The 25,442-nt window shown below is 39.4% G+C and overlaps 1 protein-coding gene, 1 long non-coding RNA gene and 1 pseudogene across 2 annotated transcripts; 2 read left to right on the top strand and 1 right to left on the bottom strand.

Annotated features, from left to right (window-relative positions):
- The first annotated feature begins 356 nt into the window (after positions 1-356).
- Positions 357-18,364, top strand: LOC103107378 (protein NipSnap homolog 3A). Its single transcript, XM_007516170.3, is given in 6 exon segments — positions 357-416; positions 2,663-2,873; positions 8,468-8,626; positions 10,028-10,177; positions 15,652-15,735; positions 18,285-18,364. Coding segments are annotated over 6 exon segments (744 nt in total).
- Positions 12,086-12,821, top strand: LOC103107383 (transcription factor A, mitochondrial-like; annotated as a pseudogene).
- A 266-nt stretch (positions 18,365-18,630) lies between the features above and the next one.
- On the bottom strand, positions 18,631-25,440 carry LOC132540823 (uncharacterized). Its single transcript, XR_009551947.1, has 2 exons — positions 25,017-25,440; positions 18,631-23,065 (listed from the first exon to the last, which is right to left on the bottom strand). It is a non-coding gene; the product is annotated as an uncharacterized LOC132540823 (long non-coding RNA).
- Positions 25,441-25,442: the final 2 nt, after the last annotated feature.

Genomic DNA, 25,442 nt, shown 5'->3' with positions numbered 1-25,442 from the left:
GTACAACCCCAGACCTTAATCCTCGAATCATGAAACCATCATACACAACACAGCACAGAAGCAGCTAAGAGGAAAGGCTCCACAAGGTGGAACAGGAAGGCTCTCAGAATTCTCAAGTCAGCTCTGATGCTCTGAGTTAGAATGTCGGAAGAAACTCTTCTGATACACATCAGAAGTTCCAGACAGCTGACAAAACTCGAGGACCCAACAACTGCTAGGAAGCCTGGGCCTGACTGAGTGTCTGCTCTTCCAGACTTCAGGGCAGAAGCTGAGCCTGTGGGCGCCCGACAGGTGTAGCTCACAGGAGGGGAGTCGAGACCCAGGGGAACTGTCCCGTCTGTGGCCGAAGCTGCACCATGCTTGCCCTCAGAGGTGGCCTGGCTCATGCCCTGCTCGCGAAGATGTTCAAGCCTCAGGTAACTGCCACTTGGACCAGCACTGGCCGCAGGGGGAGGGGGTCTGCAGGGTACGTGGGGCCCGCACGTGGGTCATGGAGCTAGTTCACCACACCTGAGGGATCGGCTCACCGTGTCTTGCCAGATTTCTAGTGCAAGGTTGTGTTTTTGTTTGTCTGTCTGTCTGTCTCTTTACTTTCTGGAGGGAAACTCTCCTAAGGGAAGACCTATCTAGCAAGCTGCCCGGGGTCAAAGGACTTTCCTGGCCTCCACAGACCTAAGGAAATCCCTAAAGTCCCACCCATAGCCAACAGAGAAACACTTACAAAAGCAGGACCTCCCACCTCCTGCACCCCAAAAAGAATTTTGGTCCAAATTCCCAGTGGGGAGAAATGATAGGGGAAGATGACCAGAGCGTTCTGAACTCCAACTCTATCAGGACCGGGAAAGAGAAGAGGAAAAAAAAAAAGAAGGGCACTCAGAAGCAGTAATAGGTGTAGATGTGATCTAGAAATGGAAAGATGGAATCATGGAAGAAAAAAAAGGGAGTGGTCCAGGAGGTGGCACAGCGGCTAAAGCATTGGACTCTCAAACATGATCGACCATCCTGTGGTCGATCCGGCAGCACATGTGCCAGAGTGATGTCTGGTTCTTTCTCCCTCTCCTCCTATCTTTCTCATAAATAAATAAATAAATAAATAAATAAATAAATAAATAAATAAAATCTTTTAAAAAAAGAAGAAGGGTAAATATAAATAAATATAGGCAGACAGTTGTAGACAAAATAGTCAATCCATGTTTGTGACCTTGGGAGAACTGTTGTCGCTTCCAGTGGACGGGATGGGGATTCAGAACTCTGGTGGTGAGAACAGTGTGGAATTATACCCGTTCTCTTCTAATCTTGTAATTAATTCTGTAATTTTCTAATTAAGTCACTAATACAATTTTAAGAAAGAAACCCCAAAAGTTCCAGCTGCCGCTCTTTTGTTGGCCAGTGCCCTTGTGCTAACTCAAAAAGTCCTTTCCCAAGACTGGTGGGCCCTGCCATAGTAGATTTATTTCTTGACAAACCAAAGTTGAGGTAGAAAGAAAAAATGGAAGCCAGAACAGGCAGCAGAACAGGCCTCCCTTTGTGAAAAGAAATATGAGGCAGACAACACATTTTACTGAGCCTTGAAGAGAAAGGACAGTTGACCAGTGGTAGCTGGGGTGTCCTAAGCAGCCCACCTCCTGTGGTCAGTGCCCAGAACAGGCAGAAAAACTAGGAACCAGTTAAACACAATGATAGCAAATTAACCTCAGATGAGAAAAATATACAAAAAGGATTTATTTATTTTTTTTTTTTACAAATACATGTTGCTATTTAAAAAAAAAAAAGGCAGAGAGAGAGAAAGAGAAAGAAAGTAAAAGATACCATTGAAGGAAGCGCCAAAGAAAGCTTCCTTGAGTACAGTGAAGGCGCAGTGCTTACTACTGAAAATTAAATTCATATGAAAAAAATTAGTAACAGTGAGAATATGCCTGTTATGAAGTCACTGTACTTCAAGGGGTATTTTACTGACTTTTTCTAGGGCTTCTACATATATCTAATAGTTCACACGCATCTCCATACAACAGCGCAACTGGACAGGTTGTAGTTTCTAAGCTTTCAGACCTATCTTTCACCAGTCATTTATGTCACTACGTTTAGAAAATGCTTTGGCACGGGTGCAAATCGCCTTTGCTTTAAGAATCAAAAAATGAGGGAGTCGGGCTGTAGCACAGCGGGTTAAGCGCAGGTGGCGCAAAGCACAAGCACCGGCATAAGGATCCTGGTTCGAGCCTTGACTCCCCACTTACAGGGGAGTCGCTTCACAAGCGGTGAAGCAGGTCTGCAGGTGTCTATCTTTCTCTCCCCCTCTCTTTCTTCCCCTCCTCTCTCCATTTCTCTCTGTTCTATCCAACAACAATGACAGCAATGATAACTACAACAATAAAATAACAAGGGCAACAAAAGGGAATAAATAAAAAAATTAAAATAAAAAAAAAAAGAATCAAAAAATGAGTTTTTCTCTTAGACCAAAGAGAATAAAGGGAAATGCCTACACACTTGGTGAGATGCATAAGGTAAAAATACTTTAAAGTGATTCTAATAAATATCATTGCAAACAACCAATGTGCAGACAGATTACTTTTGCTTCTATTCTCAGGTTTGGTTGTGACAATATTATAAACCCTCGCTTTTCAAAATATTGATATTTACATTAGCTTTTCTTTTCTTTTTTCAGATGTGCTCATGTTTTGCTACAGACCCCAGACAGGATGATGGTACAATCTATGAGTTTCGTACCTATTCTCTCAAGTCCTCAAAGATGAATGAGTTCCTAGAAAATATTAAGAAAAATATTCATCTGCAGACATCTCACTCTGAACTGGTTGGATTCTGGAGCACAGAACTAGGCGGCAGACTGAATACAGTGTTTCATGTTTGGAAGTATGGTATGAGTTGTCAGCTTTAATATTCGGTGCAGATTTTCATCCTAGCAGATGTTACATGATACTGAGTCCTTTGACCTACACTACTACAAATACATACAAGTTAAAAACTTTTAAAAAAACAGGGCCAGGTGGTTGCACGCCCAGCTGAGGACATAGTTATCATGCACAGGGGTTCAGGTTTGAGCCCCCAGTCCCCTTCTGCAGTGGAGAAGCTTCCTAAGTGGTCAGGCAGGGCTACAGGTATTTCTCTTTCTCTCCCCGTCTCTGTCTCCTCCTTTCCACTAAATTTTTCTCTGTCCTATCAAACAAGAAAGACTGCATACTAAAAAAAAAAAATTAAAAGCAATACCAAGGGAGTCAGGCGGTTGCACAGAAGGTTAAGTGCATGTGGCGTAAAGCACAAGAATGGACTAAGGGTCCTTGTTCGAGATCCTGGTTCCAGCCCCCAGCTCCCCACCTGCAGAGGAGTCGCTTCACAGGTGGTGAAGCAGGTCTGCAGGTGTCTCTCTTTCTCTCCCCCTCTCTGTCTTTCCCTCCCCTCTCCATTTCTGTCCTATCCAATAATGATGGCAACAATAATAACTACTATAACAATAAAACAGCAAGGGCAACAAAAGGGAATAAATAAATAAGTTTTAAAAAGCAATAACAAAAATATTAATGATCAATTCTTTCAAATAGTATACCTCTAACAGACCACTGCTGGAATATTTCATTAATTTATGGAAAATATGACATCAAATTTCAAGTCACAAAGGGCTTGAAAAAACAGTAAATTTTCATATTTTGGAATAAAGAGTTGGAAGGAGGACAGTTTGGACCGAAGAGACAGGTAGTATAATTGGACTCCCAATCCTAGGTGCTTTGCAAGCTCCTCTGACAGCTCCCTGGGAGATTGTTTTTCTGCAGGACCAACGCCACTGCCTGCATGACCTCTACCCAAATGACTAAGAACACCCAACTAGGTTTCCCCCTACTTCTCTCCTCTCGTGAACGTTGTGTCGTCCCTTTGTTTAAGCCCTTTAAGAGGCGTTGGTAGGGACGTCGTCCGGCGGTAGCGCAATAGGTTAAGCGCAGGTGGTGCAAAGCTCAATGACCCGCGTAAGGATCCCGGTTCAAGCCCCCGGCTCCCGCCTCCCCACCTGCAGGGGAGTCGCTTCACAAGCGGTGAAGCAGGTCTGCAGGTGTCTATCTTTCTCTCCCCCTGTATTTCTTCCCCTTCTCTCTCCATTCTACCCAACAATGATGACATCAGTAACAATAAGAACTACAATAATAAAACAACAAAGGCAACAAAAGGGAATAAATATTTTTTTTAAAAAAGAGGCCTTGGTAAGCCTGCAGGGTGAAGTCCAGGCCACTGAGCCTCAGGTTTTAAGCTCTGTGCAAACAAGGCCTGGCTATCCTCAGTTTTCCTCTCCTGTCTCATCATCTGTGCTCCTTGTTCTCCAACCAGGCCCACCTCGTAGTTTTGATATTTTATTTTATTGACTTTAATGTATTTCAAATAGAGACAGAGAAACTAAGAGGTAAGGTGGGAGATAGAGAGAGAGAGAGAGAGAGAGAGAGAGAGAAAGAGAGATACCTGCAGCAGTGCTCCACCACTTGTAAAACTTCTCCCATGTAAGTATGGACCCAGGACTTGAAAAAGGTCGTTGCATATAACATGAGTGTTCGTTCTACCAGGTGAAACACCAGTCAATATATATATATATATCTTTGTGATAACACTTTTTAGAATTTTCACTTGTGATTATAGTAGGTTATAAAACTGTCAGATTTCAGGGTCTAGTTCCACACCACACCCACCACCAAAGTTCTGTGTCCCCATTCTCTCACCTCCCAAAGATCACCACTATTGTATTCACAAGTCTTAGAAACAGTTTTCTTACTTTTTTTTTAAAGAATTTATTTATTCATGAGAAGGATAGGAGAGAAAGAACCAGCCATTACTCTGATACATGTGCTGCCGGGATTGAACTCAGGAACTCAGGACCTCATGCTTAAGAGTCTATGTCTTAGCCACTGCACCACCTCCAGGACCATTGTTGTTGTTGTTGTTATTGTAGTTGTTGTTATTGATGTTGTCGTTATTGGACAGGACAGAGAGAAATGAAGAGAGGAGGGGAAGACAGAGGGGGGGAGAGAAAGACAGACACCTGCAGACCTGCTTCACTGCCTGTGAAGCGACTCCCCTGCAGGTGGGGAGCCGGGGGCTCGAACCGGGATCCTCACGCCGGTCCTTGTGCTTTGCGCCACCTGCGCTTAACCCGCTGCGCTACTGCCCAACTCCCTACTTATTTTTTTTTTGCAAGTTCATGTGTATCAGTTCTCTAGATTCTAGATATGAGTCAAACCATATGGTAGTTGTCTTTCATCTTTTTACTTAATTTTGATAAGCATAATTACCTCCAGTCCCATCCATTTTATCCCAAAAGACAAAATAGCATATTTTTTATTGCAGAGTAATACTCCATGGAATATATATCCCATAACTTCTGTAGCCAGTCTTGTGTTGAGGGGCATTTAGGTTGTATCCACTCTTTGGCCACTGTGAATAATGCAACTATGACTATGGAGGTAGACAGCCTTTTGGATAAGTGTGTGTCCTTTGAGTAAATAACTAATAATGGTATTTCCAAATCATCTGGTCATTTCATTTTTATTTGTTTAAGAAGTCTCCATACCATCTTCAAAAGGGGTGGTACTGATTGGTATTCCCACCAGCAGTACAGATGAGTCCCATTTTCTCCACAAACTGCCAACAATACCTCCTGTTTCCTGTGTTGTTGATATAGGCCATACTCACAAATGTGACATGGAATCTGTATAATTTTGATTTACATTTCTCTTATTATAGGTAAATTGGAGCATTTTTTTTCTTTTTACTTTTTTACTTTTCTTACCAAAGGACTTCTCAGCTCTGATTTATGGTAGTGCAGGGAATTGAACCTGAAACTTTGGAGTCTCAAGAATGAAAGTCTGTTTGCATAACCAATATGCAGTATACCCCCATCCTAGGATTTCTTCATATGTGTGTGGGTCATGTGTATCTGTTCTTTGGTGAACTGCCTGTTCAATTCTTTGGCCCACTTCTTTATTGGGTTATTACTTCTTTTTTTCTTTTTTTGTTAAGCTGTACCAGTTCTTTATAGATGTTTGATATCAGTCATTGTCTGATGTGAGATGTGTAAATATCTTCTCCTGGTTACTGAGTTGCCTGGTTATCCTGAAGTAGTTTGTTTTTTAGTTTGATATATAGTCCCATTTGTTTACTCTTGGACTCGAGTCTACAAATATGTCTTTAATGTTTAGATCCTAGCATGTTTTGTTGATATTTTCTTCTATGTAATTTAGTTTCTGTTCTAATGTCTAAAACCTTGATCCATTTTGATCTGGTTTTGGTGCATGGTGCTAGATGATCTAGTTTTATTTTTCTACGTGTGGCTGTCCAATTGTCACAGCACCATTTGTTGAAGAGACTTCCTTTTACCCAATGAATGGTATTGGCCCCTTTATCTTATAGGTGATTATATATGTGTTTGGGCTTATTTCTGGGATTTCAACTATGTTCCATAGTTCCATGTGTTCATTTTTTTATTTCAGTGCCATGCTGTTTTAATTACTGTTGCTTTGTAATATAAACTGAAGTTCAGGAGCATGATGCTTCCATTTTTTTTTCTCAAAAGTGCTTTGGCTATTTGTGCTCCCCCACACACACACATACACACATTTCCTTGGAAAATGCCATTGAAATCTTGATAGAGATTGCACTGAAATTGTATGTTGCTTTTGGACATTTTTTTTTTCCTCCAGGGTTATTGCTGGAGCTTGGTGCCTGCACTACAAATCCACTGCTCCTGGAGGCCATTTTTCCCATTTTGTTGCCCTTATTGTTGTCATTATTATTGTTGTTATTGCTGATGTTGTTGTTGTTGGATAGAACAGAGAGAAATGAAGAGTAGGGGGAGACAGAGAAGAGAAGAAAAGGACAACTGCAGACCTGCTTCACCACCCATGAATCCACTCCCCTGCAGACAGGGAGCCTGGGGCTTGAACCACAATCCTTGAGCCAGTCCTTGTGCTTCATACCATGTGTGCTTAACCCACTGTGCTACTGCCAGACCCCCACTTTTGAACATTTTAATAATGTTTATTTTTCCAATCTAGGAAAAAGGTGTCTTTCATTTTTTCCTCCTTTCTACCCAGGTCCTGATAGAATTGGAGTTCAGAGACCTCTAGTCATCTTCCCTTAACATTTCTCCCCCTTGAGAGTGTGGATCAAAATTCTTTATGGGGTGCAGAGGTGGAAGGTCTAGCTTGTGTAATTGTTTCTCTGCTGGATATGGACGTTGGCAGGTGGATCCATACCACCAACCTGTTTCTATCTTTCCCTAGTGGGGTAGGGCTCTGGAGAGGTGAGGTTCTGGGACACACTGGTGAGGTTGTCTGCCCAGCAAAGTCAGGAAGGAATCATAGTGACATTTGCAACTTGGTGGCTGGCAGACAGTAAGGTATAAAGCAGAACAAAGTGTTCAATAAGCAGGAACCAAAAAGTAGGAATGAAGCAGACGAGATTAAGGATCTTGGGTGAAAAGAAGCTAGGAAGTCCATTTTAGATATGTTCCAAGTGGCCCATGACTTTAGTATATTTTGCCTAAGCTTGATAGCTAATATGCAGGTGGACTAAAAATGTGGTCTGGAAAGACAGTGTTAAGAGTTTAGAATGTAACTAGAAAGCTAGAGTTGGGCAGACAGTAGCTCCCAAACATGAGGAAAGTATATAAGTGCCATTAAATATTTACTTCATCAATCTGACCTGAGGCCCATATCCATTCATAGCAAAGGAGCCTGTGTAGTCTCTGAGTCTCTGTCAGTCTGAGTTCTCAGTCCGTGGTCACAGCTGGGAATAGTCTAGGCTGCAATCATTTCAACACCAATCTTCCGTAAGTGGCAGAGTAGTGTTAAGTTTTTAAGGAGTACTGTGAGTTGACCACCCATCACCATAAAAAGATTTTCTTTGTTTAAATTGGCACTATAAATGCACCAGTTAAGGTGATCAGACATTTAATGTATTGGTTCTTAACTGCATGCCAGTCTTCTAAGTGGCTTTCATATACTAATTCACTTAACTTCATGGGCAACCCTGAAGATTGACATCATATCATTGTCCTTATTTCTAAAGTAAAATATAAGCACAGAAAGCCTCAATAGCTTACCTAATGGAGCTGGGAGGCAGCACGCCAGGAAGAATGTGCTCCTTACCAAGACAGCAACCCTTCTATCACCATATGGCAGCACCATAGCACTGGGGGAAGCTCCCTCCCTCCCTCCCTCTCTTTCCCTCTGTCCCTCCCTCCTGTCTCTCTACACATGCATGTATGAAATACGTTGTCCACATTTCAGGTTCTGTGTTAGAACATGAGCAACTTAAAGATAAATACTTTATGTTTATCATGTTTTATATGCTTTATGTATAGCACAATACATGCCTCTATGTGGTCTCAGTGAAAACTTACAGTAAGGGGCAGAGTTCTGAAAAAGCACAGATGACCTTGAATTTAAACCATCTCTTGTATCTTTTCTTCCCACAGATAACTTTGCTCATAGAACCAAAGTTCGGAAAGCACTGGCCAATGATAAGGAATGGCAGGAGCAGTTTATTATTCCAAATTTGCCTCTGATTGATAAACAAGAGAGTGAGATTACGTACATGATACCATGGTGCAAACTAGAAAAACCTCCAGAAGGAGGTAAGTCCTTTTCTCTTGCTAACTTTGAATTTGATGGCAAAATATTAAAGATCTTAAGCTATACAGCTTATGCTTATGTTCTTCTTGGAAGAATAAAGTTAAGCTTATTTACTATAGAAATCTATGCTCATTATTAATAATAAAATTAATGTTATCTGCTTATCCTTTAAGAAATGAGCAGTAAGTAATGATGTGTAATTTTCCATAGTGAGATCTTAAGTAATTTTGAAGCTTTAACAATATATTAGAGAAGTTGACCTGGTCCAAGTAGAAGTTGAGCTGTAGGAGCAGACAGCCCATGTGTGGGTAGGTGGAGGAAGGATAGCATATAAAATTTTGTCATAATTTTAAAATAGTATAAACTTAAATACAACTTTCCACAAATTACAACTGATTTTAAATCATTAAATGCAACTTTGCTTATAAAACTAACTGACTGATACTGCAAACCTTATTGCTATGGTCTATGTGTCTTCCTCCTTACTTCTCAATTTGGAAGTAATCCCTAAATATATGTCTTCTTTCTAATTTTAATTCTTGTTGACTTAAAGAAATACTATTGCAATTCAGCTTTCAACACAAGTCAGTTAGAAAAAGCATTGGCCACCAAAATTTGGTTTTATTTTCCTTATTTCCAACAGCATTGTGCATTTTCAATGATGTAAGATTTGAAATGTTTACTTATTTCTTTATCCATTATCTTCCCTTAGATGTTGTATGTCATCAAAATTATCTCATTAGCTACTTAGAAAGAATAAAATCATGGTTATCTTCCTCTAACAACTTTTGCATATTTTTTTCCTTACATTCGTTCTGCTGACTATAATTCCATCAAGCAGGTAAACTGTTTTCAAACATGGACCAGGATATTTAGGAATAATTGACATATCATTTAGTGTTTTTCCCTCAAAAGCACTATCATATCCATGTCCACTTGTTTTTCCTGTTAAAAATAGACTGCCATAATGGGAAATGATATAAAGAAAAAAAGGCACTGAAAATAGACAAAAGGATAGAACTGCAGGAGATTTGGCAACATTTCCTTGTTAATTACTTTCTCATCATATAGATTCAGACAACTAATATAAGTTCTATTCCATTATACATTCTCAGTATTTTTATTGACAAACTTCACTATTTAAAACAGCAACTTACCTGTAACTTCCAGTCCTTTTACTCTTGTTCTCTATAATAAGCTTGACCCTCAAGCATAACAAGGACTTTCTAAATATAAAAGGAACAGAAAATTGAAATTATTAGTACACATGTCTACATAAATGTGGACTGTTATTATCTTTCTAATGTGTTCATACAGATCAGCATTTATTTGAAATCAAATTAAACATAATTAGAAATGCCTGTGAAGTATCTATAAATACAATATTTTTCTCCTTAACTTAGGGGTCTATGAACTAGCTATTTTTCACATGAAACCAGGTGGACCAGCTCTGTGGGGTGATGCATTTAAGAAGGCAGTTCATGCTCATGTCAATTTGGGCTACACAAGATTAGTTGGCGCATTCCACAGCGAATATGGACGACTCAACTGAGGTACCATAGCCCACTTCCTCAACAAATTGCCAAGTAATTAACTCTTAAGTTCCTTGTGTTGGTCTGTGTTCTTACTATGGGATCCATTATTTTTATTGCCAATATTTTAGGATTTTAAAAGTTCAGCAGGCCTTGTTTTACATATGACTTATTTAGAATGTTAACACCTTATATCTTTGTCAAATACAGATTTCTTCTTTGATACAGCAAATGAATTTTTTTAAAAAAAAAATTTAAGAAACCTCAAGAAATTATCTATTCCATTCATCATAATTTTTTTCTTCTAGATGTGCTTTTCTGTATTTTGGTTTGGTTTTGGGAGATTTTTCTTTTTTATTGTATTAATTTTTATTAGAGGCATGTTTTACCAGCTTTTGTCTCAGAGACACAGTTCACAGTTCCCCAGTGTATGTGCCAACAAACCTCACCTACAACCCATGTGTAATTCCCTCCAACACAGGACACAGGGCCCTTTAACCCTTTTCAGCTCCTGGCCCCTTTCACCATTAGTGGTCTCATGCCTACAGGTAAACCAAGGGTTTAAGATGTTTATCCTGCCTTTTCCATTGTTTTATTTGTTAACATTGAAACCATACAATGTTTCTCTTTATCCGGTTTTCATTGTTTTTTTTTTCCTTACTTCTTCTTTCAAATTTTATTGAGGTATAATTGAAATAGCATTGTATAAGTTTATAGCTTACAGTTTAATGATGTATATATAACTGAAATTGTTTAAGTTTAGTTAACAGCTACTCACTCATATAATTACAAATAATTTTCTTTTATGTTGAAAACTTTTAAGATATGTTACTTGTTACATATATATATATATATATATATATACATATACATATATATATATATATAATACTTGGGAATGAGGAGATTGTTTCTGTGTGGAAAAGTACTATTAAGGCAATATAAATGTTAACAACATAGATAAGCCAAAAGAAAGAAAAGTCCATCTCATGTTACTCTGAGACATAAATAAAATACATGCTATAAAGTTTTACATATTAATTTAATAAAAGCACATTTTATATTACACTTTTTGCAGCAAACTGAAAAGTATTTGTGAAGTTGACCTGAGTGGATAAATGACGGAGAAAAGCTTGTGAAGTATCTGAAAGCCTCTTATCTATCAGTTGCCTCCTTGTCTGCATTTTAGGTTCAATGATATAGCAAACCTAACACATCAAAACCTCAGATACTCGTTGCACAGAAATTTAGTTTGCAGTAAGATTCTGGGAGAAAATGACCATACAAAATAGACATGGACTCCAGTGGGAAAATAGAAAAGGGGAAATATTTATATAATAGAAAATAGAAGAGAAGGAAAATTGAGATTGGTCTGGGAGATAGTCCACCTCTTACCATGACCAAGGCCCTGGGTTTATAACCTGGCCCCACATGGAAGCACTTTGATAGCAGGAAAAGCTCTCGGATGGTGGAGCAATACTGTGGTGTTTCTCCTCTCCTATTCTATATTTCTTTCTTGTTTTTTTCTATTCTATATTTCTATAGACAACCTACAGCTAGCATCATATTCAATGCTGAGAAACTAAAAATTGTCCCACTTAGATCAAATACTAGAGAGGACTACCCACTATCACCATTAATATTCAGCTTATGTTCTTTATGTCAGAGTGACAAAATAGTCCAGGATGGTAAAAGTGGAAGACCTAAAGCTATGTCAAACAACAAAGTAATGGTTGATAAGAGCATGTAAGGAAAAGATAATTTCAATGCTGTTATAATGTATTTGTGAGCCTGAAGGTGTCAGATTTCTAATCAGCAATAAACTTTTTTTTTCAACTGTATAATATATATATATTCAGTTTAGTGTTGAAAGTGCTAACCATAAGGAGTATACAAAAGGAAAGAATTGATGGTGCCGCTCGCCTATGGGCTCGTCCTGCAGCCGCCAGTCTGGGCCACCGGAGTCTGCTCCCCGTCTGGCCCGCGGGCGTCATGGCCCTGCTCTGGCATGTGGGGCTCGCTGAGCTCCCTGGGCAAGTCCGGAGCGGGCCTCTGTCAGGGCTTTGGGAACCTACTGCGCCTTCCCTTCAGTTTTTCGATTCTCCCAAACTGGCTTTCCACCGGCGTGACTTACCCAAAGAAGCCGATGACTTCCTAGTTTGTTTTTCTAAAGAACAGCTTCCGCTGTTTAAAGCCCAGAACCCAGCTGTGAAAACTCCAGTACTAATTAAACAAATTGCTCAACAATGGAGGGAACTTTCTGATGAAGAGAAAAAAGTATATGAAGGTGCTTACAGGGCAGACTGGGAGTCATACAAAGAAGAGTTGAGCAAACTTCAGAAACATCTAACACCAACTCAAATCGAATCTTTGGAAAAAGAAGTCTTGCAGAAATGTTTTAAAAAGAAGGCAATAATCAAAAAGAGAGAGTTGACAATGCTTGGGAAACCAAAAAGACCTCACACAGCTTATAACATCTTTATAGCTGAAAGATTCCAGGAAACTAAGGACTTGTCAGCACAGGGAAGGCTGAGGTCTGTAAATAAAAGCTGGAAAAATCTTACGAGTTCTCAAAAGCAAGTGTATATTCAACTTGCTGAAGATGATAGTTAGTTATTATAATGAAATTAAAATTTGGGAAGACCAAATGATTAAAGCCAGGTGAAATGATCTTCTACATCACAGAACAAAGTCCTCAAAAGATGAAACAGAAGATTGAAGCATGTTCATAATGGATAAGACACAAGAAACCAATTAGGTCTCAACACCTGAAGCTGTTGTAAAATTAGGAAGTATAAAGTTGGTAAACATTTATATTTAATTCCTTTTTCTTTAACCCATGGACTTCTGAGAGCTGAGTATATTTTGTATTAGTGTTGTGCTTTGGAAAACTCAAGCAGATAAAAAAACTTTATGTGGAATTTTGTGTTAAGGAACTACTGAGGTTCTAGATAATGACCTGTGTTGTTGATCAGTGTATCATTTTACCTTTGGTAAAAGTAAACCAGACTGTGAAGTTTCTTTTTATACTTGTGATGATTCTAAGAATATTCATGTTTCTTGAGGCAGGAATTTCCCATTCAGAAATACACCAAATTGTAGAAGTCAGTATTCTGTGACCTAAATAGGAATTTTGTTTTAGAGTCCCTAAAACTTCCCTAGGTAAATTCAAGTTTCCTAGGTATAATTCATAACTATATTCAGAGTTGACAGTTGTACATGAAAGGAATTGCTTGTTTCATTGCAGCTTTTTATAAAAGAGGAGAGATTTATAAACCAAAAAAGAAAAAAAAGAAAAAAAGAATTAAAGGAATGCAGATGGGAATAGAAAAAAACTCGCTATTTGCAGATGACATGATAATATATTAGAAAATCTTACAAAGTTTAGCAGGAAACTCTTGGAAATTACTAAGCAATATAGTAAGGTAGAAGTTTACAAAATTAGTATATAAAAATCAGTGACATTGGGGGTCAGGTGGTAGTGCAGTGGGTTAAGCACACATTGCGTGAAGCGCAAGGACCAATATAAGGATCCCGATTCAAGCTCCTGGCTCCCCACCTGCAGGAGGGGTCACTTCATGAGCTGTGAACCAGGTCTGCATGTGTCTATCTTTCTCTCTTCCTCTCTGTCTTCCCCTACCCTCTCCATTTCTCTCTGTCCTATCCAACAACAATAATAATAACCACAACAACAATAAAACAAGGACAAAAGAAGGGGAAAAAATAGCCTTCAGGAGCAGTGGATTAGTGGTGCAGGGACCAAGCCCCAGCAATAACCCTGGAGGCAAAAATATAAAAAAACTAATAAAGATCAGTGGCATTCATCTATGCAAAAGAAGAAATGTAGAAATCAATCCCATACACTATAGCAGCAAAACCAATCAAATATCTAGAAGTAGACATAACAAAGGAAGTTAAAAGACTTGCATACTAAAAATTATGAGTCAATATTCAAGGAAATAGAAAATAATATAAAGAAATGCAAATATATATCATGTGCATGGATTGGAAGAATTAACATCATTGAACTGATAGAACCATGTATAGATTTAATGCAATCCCTACCATGGTCCCAAAAAAATTCATTAATAGAACAAAAATTATGAGTTTATCTGGAGTCAGAAAATACCTAGGCTTGCCAAAGAAGACTTGAGAAAAAGAACAAGAATGGAGGCATCACACTTATAGAACTCAAATGATACTACAGGGGTATAGTATTGGGATAGCCCAAATTTGGAGGAAACCCACATATCCAACATGAGTGGCTACAAAAATTATTGTGTATAAACACACTAGAATATTCAGATGTTTAAAATGTGCATCCTTTACTTTATCTTGGATGGAGCTGGAAGCAATTATGCTAAGTGAGATAATCATAAACAAAAGTTGACACACAGACCAATACTCAATATAATTTAAAGATTCAAAATAAACATTAAAGCAGTAATGAGGTGCCATTTTCACTGGATATGATCATTTAGTTCTTATATAATACTACAGAATGGATAGGTTGTCAGGAAGATCATGATATATTTTTTATGCAAAAATGTGTCATGCCTTTTCCAGCATGTTAGGCTCATGTTAATTCCCTTAAATTTGGCAATATCAATAAGCTATAAACTGTCAGTAATCTAGGAAATATGTATGTATGTGTTGGTATGTTCAGTTATGTTATTATAAAATAAAACATATATTCATTTTTGAGTGACATTAAAATTTCTTAAGCCTCTAACATGTTCGATATGTATTATTTTCTTATAGTTTTTTTTAAAGATAGATGGAGATAGAAAAAAAAAACATAGCACAGCATTGAAGTTTTCTTCACTGTCATATGGAGGCAAGGCTTAAACCTGGTTAGTATACTATCCAAGTGAGCTATTTTGCCGGCTCTAGACATGCATAACTTTCAAAGAAACTACTCAAAATTTGTGTTTCACTTTTTAATTATTTTTTTAATTCATGGATGATAATTTACAATGCACTTATTGACACATAGATACAATATCTCATATCCCATGGCAGGTGTCTGCAAAACTCTCACCCTCAAGTAATTACTAGGAGAATGGTAATATGCTGAGTATATGTCTGTTACTAAACATTATATACAGTGAGGACCTAATTTTATTTCACTCATGTATTTTCAAAACCCACTAAGAATGTTTACTCTTGACAGGTGAGATTATACTTTTATAAATTTCCTCTTTGTATTATCTAAAAGTTAAATAGTAAGCAATTTTTTATAATAGTTTCTAAATTAAATGAGGGTCTAATCGAGATTGTACCTCGTTGTATTACTTTTCTCTCCCCCCCTCTTTTCTTTCATTTATAAAGCCAGTGTGATTAAATCACTGATCCTTCAGAAATCTTATCAGTAGCATAGTTATCTTTTATACTCATTTTTATTTTAAAAAGAAACATTGCTAATAATTTTTTCTGTATTTCTTGTGTGTAGTTAGTTGCATATGGTTTTTAAAGTCTATTTTTTATTTCTGCAGTTCATGTTCGTTGGTGGTATAAGAATGCAGATAGTCGTGCAGCTGGGAGACATTGGTCTCACGAGGATCCCAGAGTGGTGGCAGCTGGTAAGCTAATTCATGAGGGATGAATTACTCTCAGAACAAACTTAATTCAGTCAATGAGTTTATGTCTTCTTACAATTTTATTGGAGGTTTAATGGTTTACAGTACAGTTGTTAGAACATCATAGACCCCATGATAGGTGTTTACAAAACACACTCAGTTCTTAGTTCCTTTTCCATCATCACGCATCAGGACCTCAAAGCCCTCTTAATTCCCCTCCTCTCCTTCTCGAGTGCTTTGCTTTGTTGTAATACACCACACCCAATCCAAGTTTATTTTGTGTATCCCATTTCTTTGTTTAAGTTCCACTTACTAAGTGAGATCAAATGTATTCATCCTTCATTTTTTTTTTTTTTTACTTACCTCACTTAACATGATTCCTTCAAGCTCCATCCAAGAGAAGGCAAGGGAGATGACATTGTTATCATGACATTTTTAATAGCTGAGTAGTATTCATATATATCACAACTTTCTCAGTCACTCATCTTTCCTTAGGCATCTAAGCTGCTTCCAAATCTGGAATATTACAAGTTGTGCTGTTACGAGCATAGGTGTACACAGATCTCTTCATATGGGTGTATTTGCTTCCTTTGGATATATCCCCAGGAGAGGAATCACCAGATTATAAAGTAGCCTTCTGGAAATTCTCCAGATTGCTCTACACTGGGATTGCATTCCCAATCAGCAGTGTAGAAGGGTCCCTTTACTCTTGTAATCGCATCTACGTTTTTTGTGGCTATCTTTTCTAATGTATGACATTCTCACAGGAGTAAAGTGGTATCTCATTATTGGATTTTTAAATATATATGTATATATATAGTTTCAATGAGATACAAAGAGAAAGACTAAAGCATTACTCAGCTCTGGCTTATGGTAGTGTTGGGGGTTGAATATAGGACCTCAGAGCTTCAGACAAGAAAGTTGTTTGCATAACCATTATGCCATCTCCCTAGCCTTTGTCTTTACTTGCATTTCTCTGATAATCACCAAGTTTGTAGGCATTTGGGATCTCTTCTTTGGTATAGATTATACTCACATACTCTACTCATTTTTAAAAAAAAAATTTTCCAAGTATGGTTTGTTTTTTTTTTTAATGTTTTGGTTGTTAACATTTTGTCTGATTTATGGCATGGAAAGGTCCTTTCTCGTTCCATAGGGTGTCTCTATTTTGGTATCGGTTCCCTTTGCTGTGCAGATGCTTTCAGTTTGATATAGTCCCATTGCTTTATTTTTGTTATTGTTTCCCTTGCTCTTTTTAACTCTTTTAAAATTAATTTGAATAGAGACAAAAAGAAATTGAGAGCAAAAGGGGGAGACTGGGCACCTGTGGCACTGTGGGCACCTGTGTCACTGTTTCACAACTTGTGAAGCTTATCCCCTGCAGGCGGGTGCCAGGGACTTTTGAACTTGGGTCCTTGTAACTGTAACATGTGTGTTCAACCAGGTGCACTACCACCGGTTCCCCCTTACCTTGCTCTGGTAATAAGGTCTTTGAGGTCATTTCTGAAGCATAGATTATGAAAAGTTCTGCCAGTTTTTCCTTCTATGTATTTTAATGACTTCTGGTCTAATGACAGTCTTTGATCCATTTGGAGTTGACCTTAGTATATGATGGCACCATGTGGTGGCCCAGTTTCATTTGTCTGCATAGCTCAACACAATTTTCTCAACACCATTTGCTGAAGAGACTTTCCTTGTTCCATTTAATGTTTTGGGCTCCCTTCTTAAAAATTAGGTCCATCAACTTGTACTAGGTCCTGCAAGGCCCTCTTCTTCCCACTACTGTTCCTATCCACCCTCCTCCCCCAGAATCCTTCACTTTGGTGCAATATACCAAACAAGTTCAATTTTTGCTTTGTTTCCCTTTTCTGTCCTTATTTATTTCTGCTCATGAGTGAAATCACCCTGTGTTCATCCTTCTCTTTCTGGCTCATCTCACTTAGCATGATTCCTTCAAGTTTCATCCAAGGTGGGGTGAATTGTAAACTACTAACATACAAAAGGAAACCAATTTTATAATAAAACAGTTCTCTATGGGTGTGGGGCGTTTTTGAGCTTCCTCTGTGCTAAGCAGACTTTTTGTTTGATTTGGTTGAGTTGCCACCAGGGCTGTTGCTGGGGGTTGGTGCTGACACCATGATTCCCCTGCTCATGGTGGCCACTCTTTTCTGGTATATTTTTTCTTTCCCCTTCTAATTTTTATTAGCTAAGACAGAGAGAAGCATCCCCCTGTAGGTGGTGAGCAGGGCTGCAAATCCAGGGCCTTCCTTGCACTTGGTAATATGTATGCTTAACTGAGTGTACCACAACCTAGGCCCTGTACTGGGTGGTTTTGAGTAGTCTCTGTGCAGTATAACTTGAGGTCAAGATGTGTGATACCTCCAGAATTTTTCTTTTTTCTCAAGATTGCTTTGGCAATTGTAGGTATTTTCTGGTTTCAGACTAACTTTTGTAGCTCTTGTTACATTCCTTTAATTGGGTGGAAACTTGATAGGAGTAACATTAAATATGCATTATTTTTTATAAATTTGGTATTTATTTTTGTTTTTCGGTACGGGAAAGTGTTAACTTCCTCAGATCTCAGGAGAATATAATTATGACCCCAACATCATTTTCACCTTTGAAATAGTTTTCCATTAAAATATGAAATATTTATTTGATGTCCATATGTGCCTGCTAAAGGTACTTAAATTTACCCAGTTTCTCTCTGTTGCCTAAAGGAGATGGTAAGTTACTTTTCTATGTCCTTTACATTTTAAGAAGCCAGTCTGTCCACTTCCCACCTTAAGAATGGTTCTTTTCAATTTACCAAGTTTATTTCAGTATCTGTCAGACATTAAAAACAGTTATTAGACTAATATCCTGCTTTCTCCTCATTTTTCTTACGATGCTCTATTCTTTACTTTGGCAGCTTTTGCTTATGAAGCATTTACTTTGTATTTTCATGCCTGTGATAATACTTTCAAATTTTTACACACAGATTGTTTGATTTTTGTTAGATTCTAAAAGTGTTGTTCAGTACAGCTTATTTTGGAATACCAAACATTCACAGAAATAGTGGATGTTTATACTAAAGTGCAGTATAATCTGTTATCTGTATTATGACCTTCATATTAATTACTAATCATTCACTTTCAAAATAATATTGTTATGCCTTAGGATTAAAATTATTGGAAGCTCATTTGCTTACATGGTGAAATGACTTTTTCCAGTTATTTTTTACTAATTTTACACTTAATTTTGAATCATTAACAGAAATACTTAGGACATCTATTTGTTTTTTAATCAGATGATTAAAGAAAGGTTTGCTGAAATAAAATTCTACGTATAAGCAGTTCTTCAATTCTCTTCATTGTGTTCAGAAGAATTTTCAGTAGTCACAAATAGGATATGAGGATTTTCCTACAAATAAATTTACTTTATTTTATTTGAGTGCCTCAGTCTCTTTTGACAAAAGAAAAAAACCATTTTATTTTATTTTATTAGTAAGAAAGACAGAAGGAGAGAGAGAGAAAGAACCAGACATCATTCTGGCGCATGTGCTGGCAGGAATCAGTCTCTGGATCTCATGCTTGAGAATCCAATGCTTTATCCACTGTGTCAAACCCCAGACCACTTCTTAGGGTTGGAACTTGCAAGCTATTAGTATTTTATATATACAATAGCATGCTTTATATTTTAAGATATATTGCAAACATGACACAGTAATTAAGAATTAGCTATATTAGGGAAAAATTAAAAAGCAGTCACTTTTTATACATCAAGTTCTCAGGGATTCAAAGCACAGACAAGTTTCCTAAGAATCAAAGAAAATTCTGACTCAGGACATAAACCTTGAAGCATTGGCTTTGTGTTCTTAGTTTTTCACAAAGAATCATCAACCTCAGAGAGTGAGAGAGAGAGAGAGAGAGAGAGAGGGAGAGAGAAAGGGAGAGAGAGAGAGAGAGTGTGTGTGTGTGTGTGTGTGTGTGCACGTGTTTGCTTTAGCTCTTACTTAGAACATTAGGTGACTAGGTGGTAGGGCTATTAACTATGGCCAATGTAGGGGAAAAATTTTTTCTGCTTTATGACAGAAAGCCTCTAGATAATATGTTGTGCTCTGTAGAGGGGCTGCATGTACTTTGCTTTCCTGATTTGTTCCTACATCAACACAGCAAGAAGGAGACTAAGATGGAGAACAGTGCAAAGATGGTATGGCTACGTACAAGGGAATGCTTTGCCGTACTCGTCCTGGAAAGAGACAGAGATGTCATGAAAAAAAGATCTAAGCAAAGATGACACAAACACTAATATCTGATTCACAGCTTAGGGAACAACACCTGGTTATAAAACTGCTTTTATTCAGAATTAAAAGATGATAATATCAGGTTAAACAAAAATTGAAAATTCAAATACAAAACATTTCACTAAATTAAAAAAAAGCCTACTATCTAGTCAAAACTATTGAAATACCAGTATTTCTAGGAATAGCCTCATCTGATGTTTACCTTGGACCATTGCATTTGGTTTTTTAAGGTTTTTCAGGTTATATATATTTATTTATGTAATATACATAATTTTAATGTATTTTCCCTCAGTGAAATAGCACCATAAGGAAACCATCAAGTCATACTCAAAAGAATCTTCAACTATTTTTTTCTTCAAAACATGAGCTGGCCAATTTTACGAATACAAAGAATGTATTTGGAAAAAGACTACAGCCAATGCAAAAAAAGATAACCAAATTGCAGAAAAAATAATAAAATTGAAGCAAAAGTAATGTGAAAAGAAAACCTAAGATATCAGCTATTTAAAAAACAAACATATATTTTATGTATTCCAAGATAAAAATATTGAGCCTATGCAAGAAAAAGAAAATACCATTTTTCAAAAGAGAGAAATAAAGGCATATTCTGGAAGAGTTATGCAAAAAGGAATACCTGGAAATAAATCGTGGAAACATTTAAAACTCAAAAGTTGAGACAGAAGATAAAAAGTGAGATACTTTATCAAAAACAAAAAAAAACTACAAACAAAAGGCTAAACAAATTGAAATATAAAATATGGGAGAAAAAAAGGGCATCTGAAGATCAGAGGTAAAGTGTGATTCCTAGAAGTTTCCAAATCACTAGTTCTTTTTAAACAAGTAAAGAAAAAATTCAAAGAAGCACAATAATCTTTAGGATTGTGAGTGTTCACAAAAGGAGTACACACCTAGCAAGACTCAAATGGTAAAAAAAGAAAACCTTTTCCAGGTGACTAGGGACAAAGAACAAAGTGCAAAAGATTTCAAAGGAAGATAAATAAAGAGCATATTCAAAGGAGTTAAAATCCTATAAATTTCTCATTTGAAGCTATAATGCAATGTAGACTTGCAGTCAAAGTGAGAGGCAAAGTTAGTGTCAATGCAGAATTTGAAATCCACCCAAAATACACTGAAAGGATTAATAAATGATAAAAATAATAAATAATAAGTGTTTAGAGCTGCAATTATTTATTATTTTGATAAATAATAAAAGTGTTTAGAGCTGCAAGTCTGGAAAGTTAATCCCCCCTTCAAAGTCATACAAGTAGGAGCAAAAAGAAAATCTTACATGTGACTGGAAACAATGGTTCCAATAAAAGACAAAAGAGATTTGCGGGATATCAACGAAAGGACATCCCAGAAGCACTGCCACATCACCTAGTCCAGGGGCCAGGCCCTGGCGCACCCAGTTAGCACACATAGTAATAAGCACAAGGATCTAGGCGAGGAGCTGGGCTGGAGCCTCAGGCTGGCTCGTCCCACTTCCAGGGGTGATCACTGCATAAGCAGTGAAGCAGGGCTGCAGGTGTCTCTCCTCTTCCTCTCTTATCTCCCTCCTCTCTCAATTTCTCTCTGTCCCATCAGATGAAATGGAAAGACTGGCTGCTGGGAGCAGTGGAGTGGAGTACTGAGTCCCAGTGATGACCCTGGAGGAAGTAAATAAAATAAGTAAATAAATAGTCCACACTGGAGTAAGAGAATAAAGGACTCCCAGAAGATAGGTCTAGATAATGAAGCTGATATATTGAATAATAGGTGTAATACTGACAGGAAAGTCATACTTTAGGGAAAGTGTTTGGAGATTACTTAGTCCATTTCAAATAAATAATGAAACAAAGTAAAATGCTCACTCTCTTAACATCACAGATTGAAGCCATATAGCTGTGACATACAATGGATGATCTGTCATATAGACATGTTGGACTGCTGAGGGATTTTAGGACGATGGTTCATGGTATCAGAACTTTCTCTTAGGGAGTCAGGTGGTAGCACAATGGGTTAAGCACACATGGCGCAAAGCGCAAGGACTGGAGGAAGGATCCCCTTCAAGCCCTGGCTCCCCACCTGCAGGGGAGTTGCTTCACAGGAGGTGAAGGAGGTCTTCAGATGTCTATCTTTCTCTCCTCTTCTGCCTTCCCCTCCTCTATGTCCTATCCAACAAAGACAACATCAAGAACAACAGTAATAAAACAACAAGAGCGACAAAAGGGAATCTAAAAAAAAAAAAAAACCTTGATAATCCATCATCATTTAAAAAAGGAAAATTTTTTAATTTTTTAATAGTTATATTTCCCTTTTGTTGCCCTTGTTATTGCTGTCGTAGTTGTTGTTGTTACTGATGTCGTTGTTGGATAGGACAGAGAAATGGAGAGGGGAAGACAGAGAGGGGGAGAGCTAGACACCTGCAGACCTGCTTCACTACCTGTGAAGCGACTCCCCTGCAGGTGGAGAGCTGGAGGCTCGAATCAGGATCCTTTTACCTGTCCTTGCACTTTGTGCCACGTGGGCTTAACCCGCCACTCTACCACCCGACTCCCAGGAAAATTTCTTTAAAATATTAGCTGGAAGCACAAGGCCCGGCGAAGGATCCCGGTTCGAGCCCCCGGTTCCCCACCTGCAGGGGAGTCGCTTCGCAAGCAGTGAAGCAGGTCTGCAGGTGTCTTTCTCTCCCCCTTCTGTCTTCCCCTCCTCTCTCCATTTCTCTTGGTCCTATCTAACAATGACAACAATAATAACTACAACAATGAAGAACAACAAAGGCAACAAAAGGGAATAAATAAATAAACTTAAAAAAAATATATTAGCTGGATAAGTAACTGCATCACTAACTCCAGAAAACACATGTAGAAATAAAGCCATTAAGGGGACCAACAAGTGGCTCGGCCAGTGAAGTGGATACATTACTTGTTCAGGGTCAGGATTCCATGCCCCGGATGCGACATGGGCAACATGGGTGTGCTCTCAGGGAAAGCAGCTTGGCAGGCCGAGGAGCAGGCTGCTGTCTCTCTCCTCTCTTCCTCTACCGTCATCTCTCTTCCCTGCTATCTAGAGGAGAGAAGAGAAAAATGACTGCCGGGAGTGCTGGAGTCAAGCAGGCACTTAGCCCTAGTGATGACCCTGGTGCAAAATAAATAAAGGCCTGCTGAAATAAAACCCTACATATAAGCAATTCTTCAATTCTCTTCATTGTGTTCACAAGAATTTTTTCAGTACTGACACAAATATGATAGAATTTTCCTACAAATAAATTTACCTTACTTATTTTGAGTGCCTCAGCCTTTTTTGACAAAAAAAATATATATATATATATTAATGAAAGATAGGAGGAGAGAAAGAACCAGACATCATTCTGGTACATGTGCTGCTAGGAATCCGTCTCTGGATCTCATTCTTGAGAGTCCAATGTTTTATCCACTGCGTCACCCCCCCCAGAGTTCTTAGGGTTGGAAATTGCAAGCTCTTAGTATTCTATATATACAATTGCATGCTTTATATTTTAAGATATATTGCAAACATGACACAGTAATTAGGAATTAGCTACATTAGGGGGAAATTACAAAGCTGTCACTTTTTATACATCCTCTCCCCAGACAGTAGCTTGGATCCACCTGCATATCAGATTTCAGGCTCAAGGGGAAAAAACTAGTATAGCCACAGGCCCTTTAGAATATAACTAAAATATGCCTACTAGCTATCTACAAAATGGAGACCCCCCCCCCAACTCGATCTGCGCTATTCCAGCCTTTAGGTCCATGATTAGTCAACAATTGGTTTGGCTTTGTATGTTAACTCTCTTTTCAGCCACCAGGTTCCAGATGCCAGCATGATGCCAACCAGACTTCCCTGGACAGACAACCCCACCAATGTGTCCTGGAGCTCCGCTTCCCCAGAGCCTTCCCCACTAGGGAAAGAGAGAGGCAGACTGGGAGTATGGACAGACCAGTCAACGCCCATGTTCAGTGGGGAAGCAATTACAGAAGCCAGACCTTCCACCTTCTGCAACCCACAGTGACCCTGGGTCCATGCTCCCAGAGGGATAGAGAGTGGGAAAGCTGTCAGGGGAGAAGGTGGGATACAGAGTTCCGGTGGTGGGAATTGTGTGGAGCTGTACCCCTCTCACCCTATGGTTTAGTCAATGTTTCCTTTTTATAAATAAAAAATAATAATAAAGGCATTAATGCTTTTGTCTTACTTGACTGAAAATGGGTGCCTAACATTAAAGGAAGAAAAAAAAAAAACACGAAAAGGCGCCCAATCTAGAATTGTTTTGTCATCGTTGTTTCGTTTTGGTGGAACCAGACCAAGAAAAATACATAGATTTCAACACTGATTTTTTTTTTTTTTTTTCCCATTGACGGATTCAGCTTTTTATTCACAGAGAATGAGGAGGAGGGTTGGAGCCCTCTCCTGGGGTCAGGGTCCAGGAACTCCAGCCTGAGCCTGGGTGGCACGCAGGGCAAAAGGCACCCGAGTTCACCAGGTCGTCGCCGCCTCCGGACCGGCCCACAGTCAGCCAGGTGCTGAGGCCCGGGTTCAAGCCCCCAGGGTCCACGGTGGGGGAGCGGCTTCCTGAGGGGAGCAGCAGCTCTGCGGGTGACTTTCCTTCTCACCCCTCCCTCCCTCCCTCCCTCCTTCACCCAAAAAAGAACAGGGGCGCGGCCGGTGGCGCAGCTGGTTGGCGCACGTGGAGCTAAGCGCAGGGCCCGGCGTAAGGCTCCCGGTTCGAGCCCCCGGCTCCCCACCTGCAGGGGAGTCGCTTCACGGGCGGTGAAGCAGGTCTGCAGGTGTCTGTCTTTCTCTCCCCTCTGTCTGTCTTCCCGTCCTCTCTCCATGTCTCTCTGTCCTTTCCAACAACGACGACGACAGCAATGACAAGAATAACAGTAGTAACAGCAACAAGGGCAACAAAGGGGGGGGGGGAAATGGCCTCCAGGAGCAGTGGGTTTGTGGTGCGGGCCCCGGGCCCCGGCAGTGACCCTGTGGAGGGGGGATTTACCCTGGACAGATGATTCGAAATTTCTGCGGCAGGGAAAAGCAACAGCCGCCGAGGAGGCCCCCGACGCGAGAGGAAGAACACGGCCTGCGAGGAAGCAGGTTCGAGCCCCGCCTCCGCTCTTCCCCCACCTGCAGGGGGGGAAGCTTCGTGGGCACTGAAGCAGGTCTGTCTCCACGCTCGCCATCTCCGTCCCGTCCCCGAAAAAGAAACGCCAGCCAAGGCCGCCAAGGGCAAGGGGGCCGGAGGGGTCCCCGTGCCGGCACCGGAAGCGGCCGGTGGGCGTCCCCGCGAGTGTGCTCCGACGTGCTCGCGCGCTGTGACCGGAAGGGCCGGCTGCGGGCGGGCGGGAACCGGAAGCCGGCGCTCACAAGGCCGAGTGCCCCCCCCCACCCCAGCACTGACTGGACGCTGCGGCCGCGCCCCCCG

This window comes from Erinaceus europaeus, chromosome 10, assembly GCF_950295315.1.
Source record: "Erinaceus europaeus chromosome 10, mEriEur2.1, whole genome shotgun sequence".
Taxonomy (NCBI): domain Eukaryota; kingdom Metazoa; phylum Chordata; class Mammalia; order Eulipotyphla; family Erinaceidae; genus Erinaceus; species Erinaceus europaeus.
The sequence above is the reverse complement of the archived record's forward strand: the minus strand, read 5'-3'. Positions and strand labels throughout refer to the sequence as shown.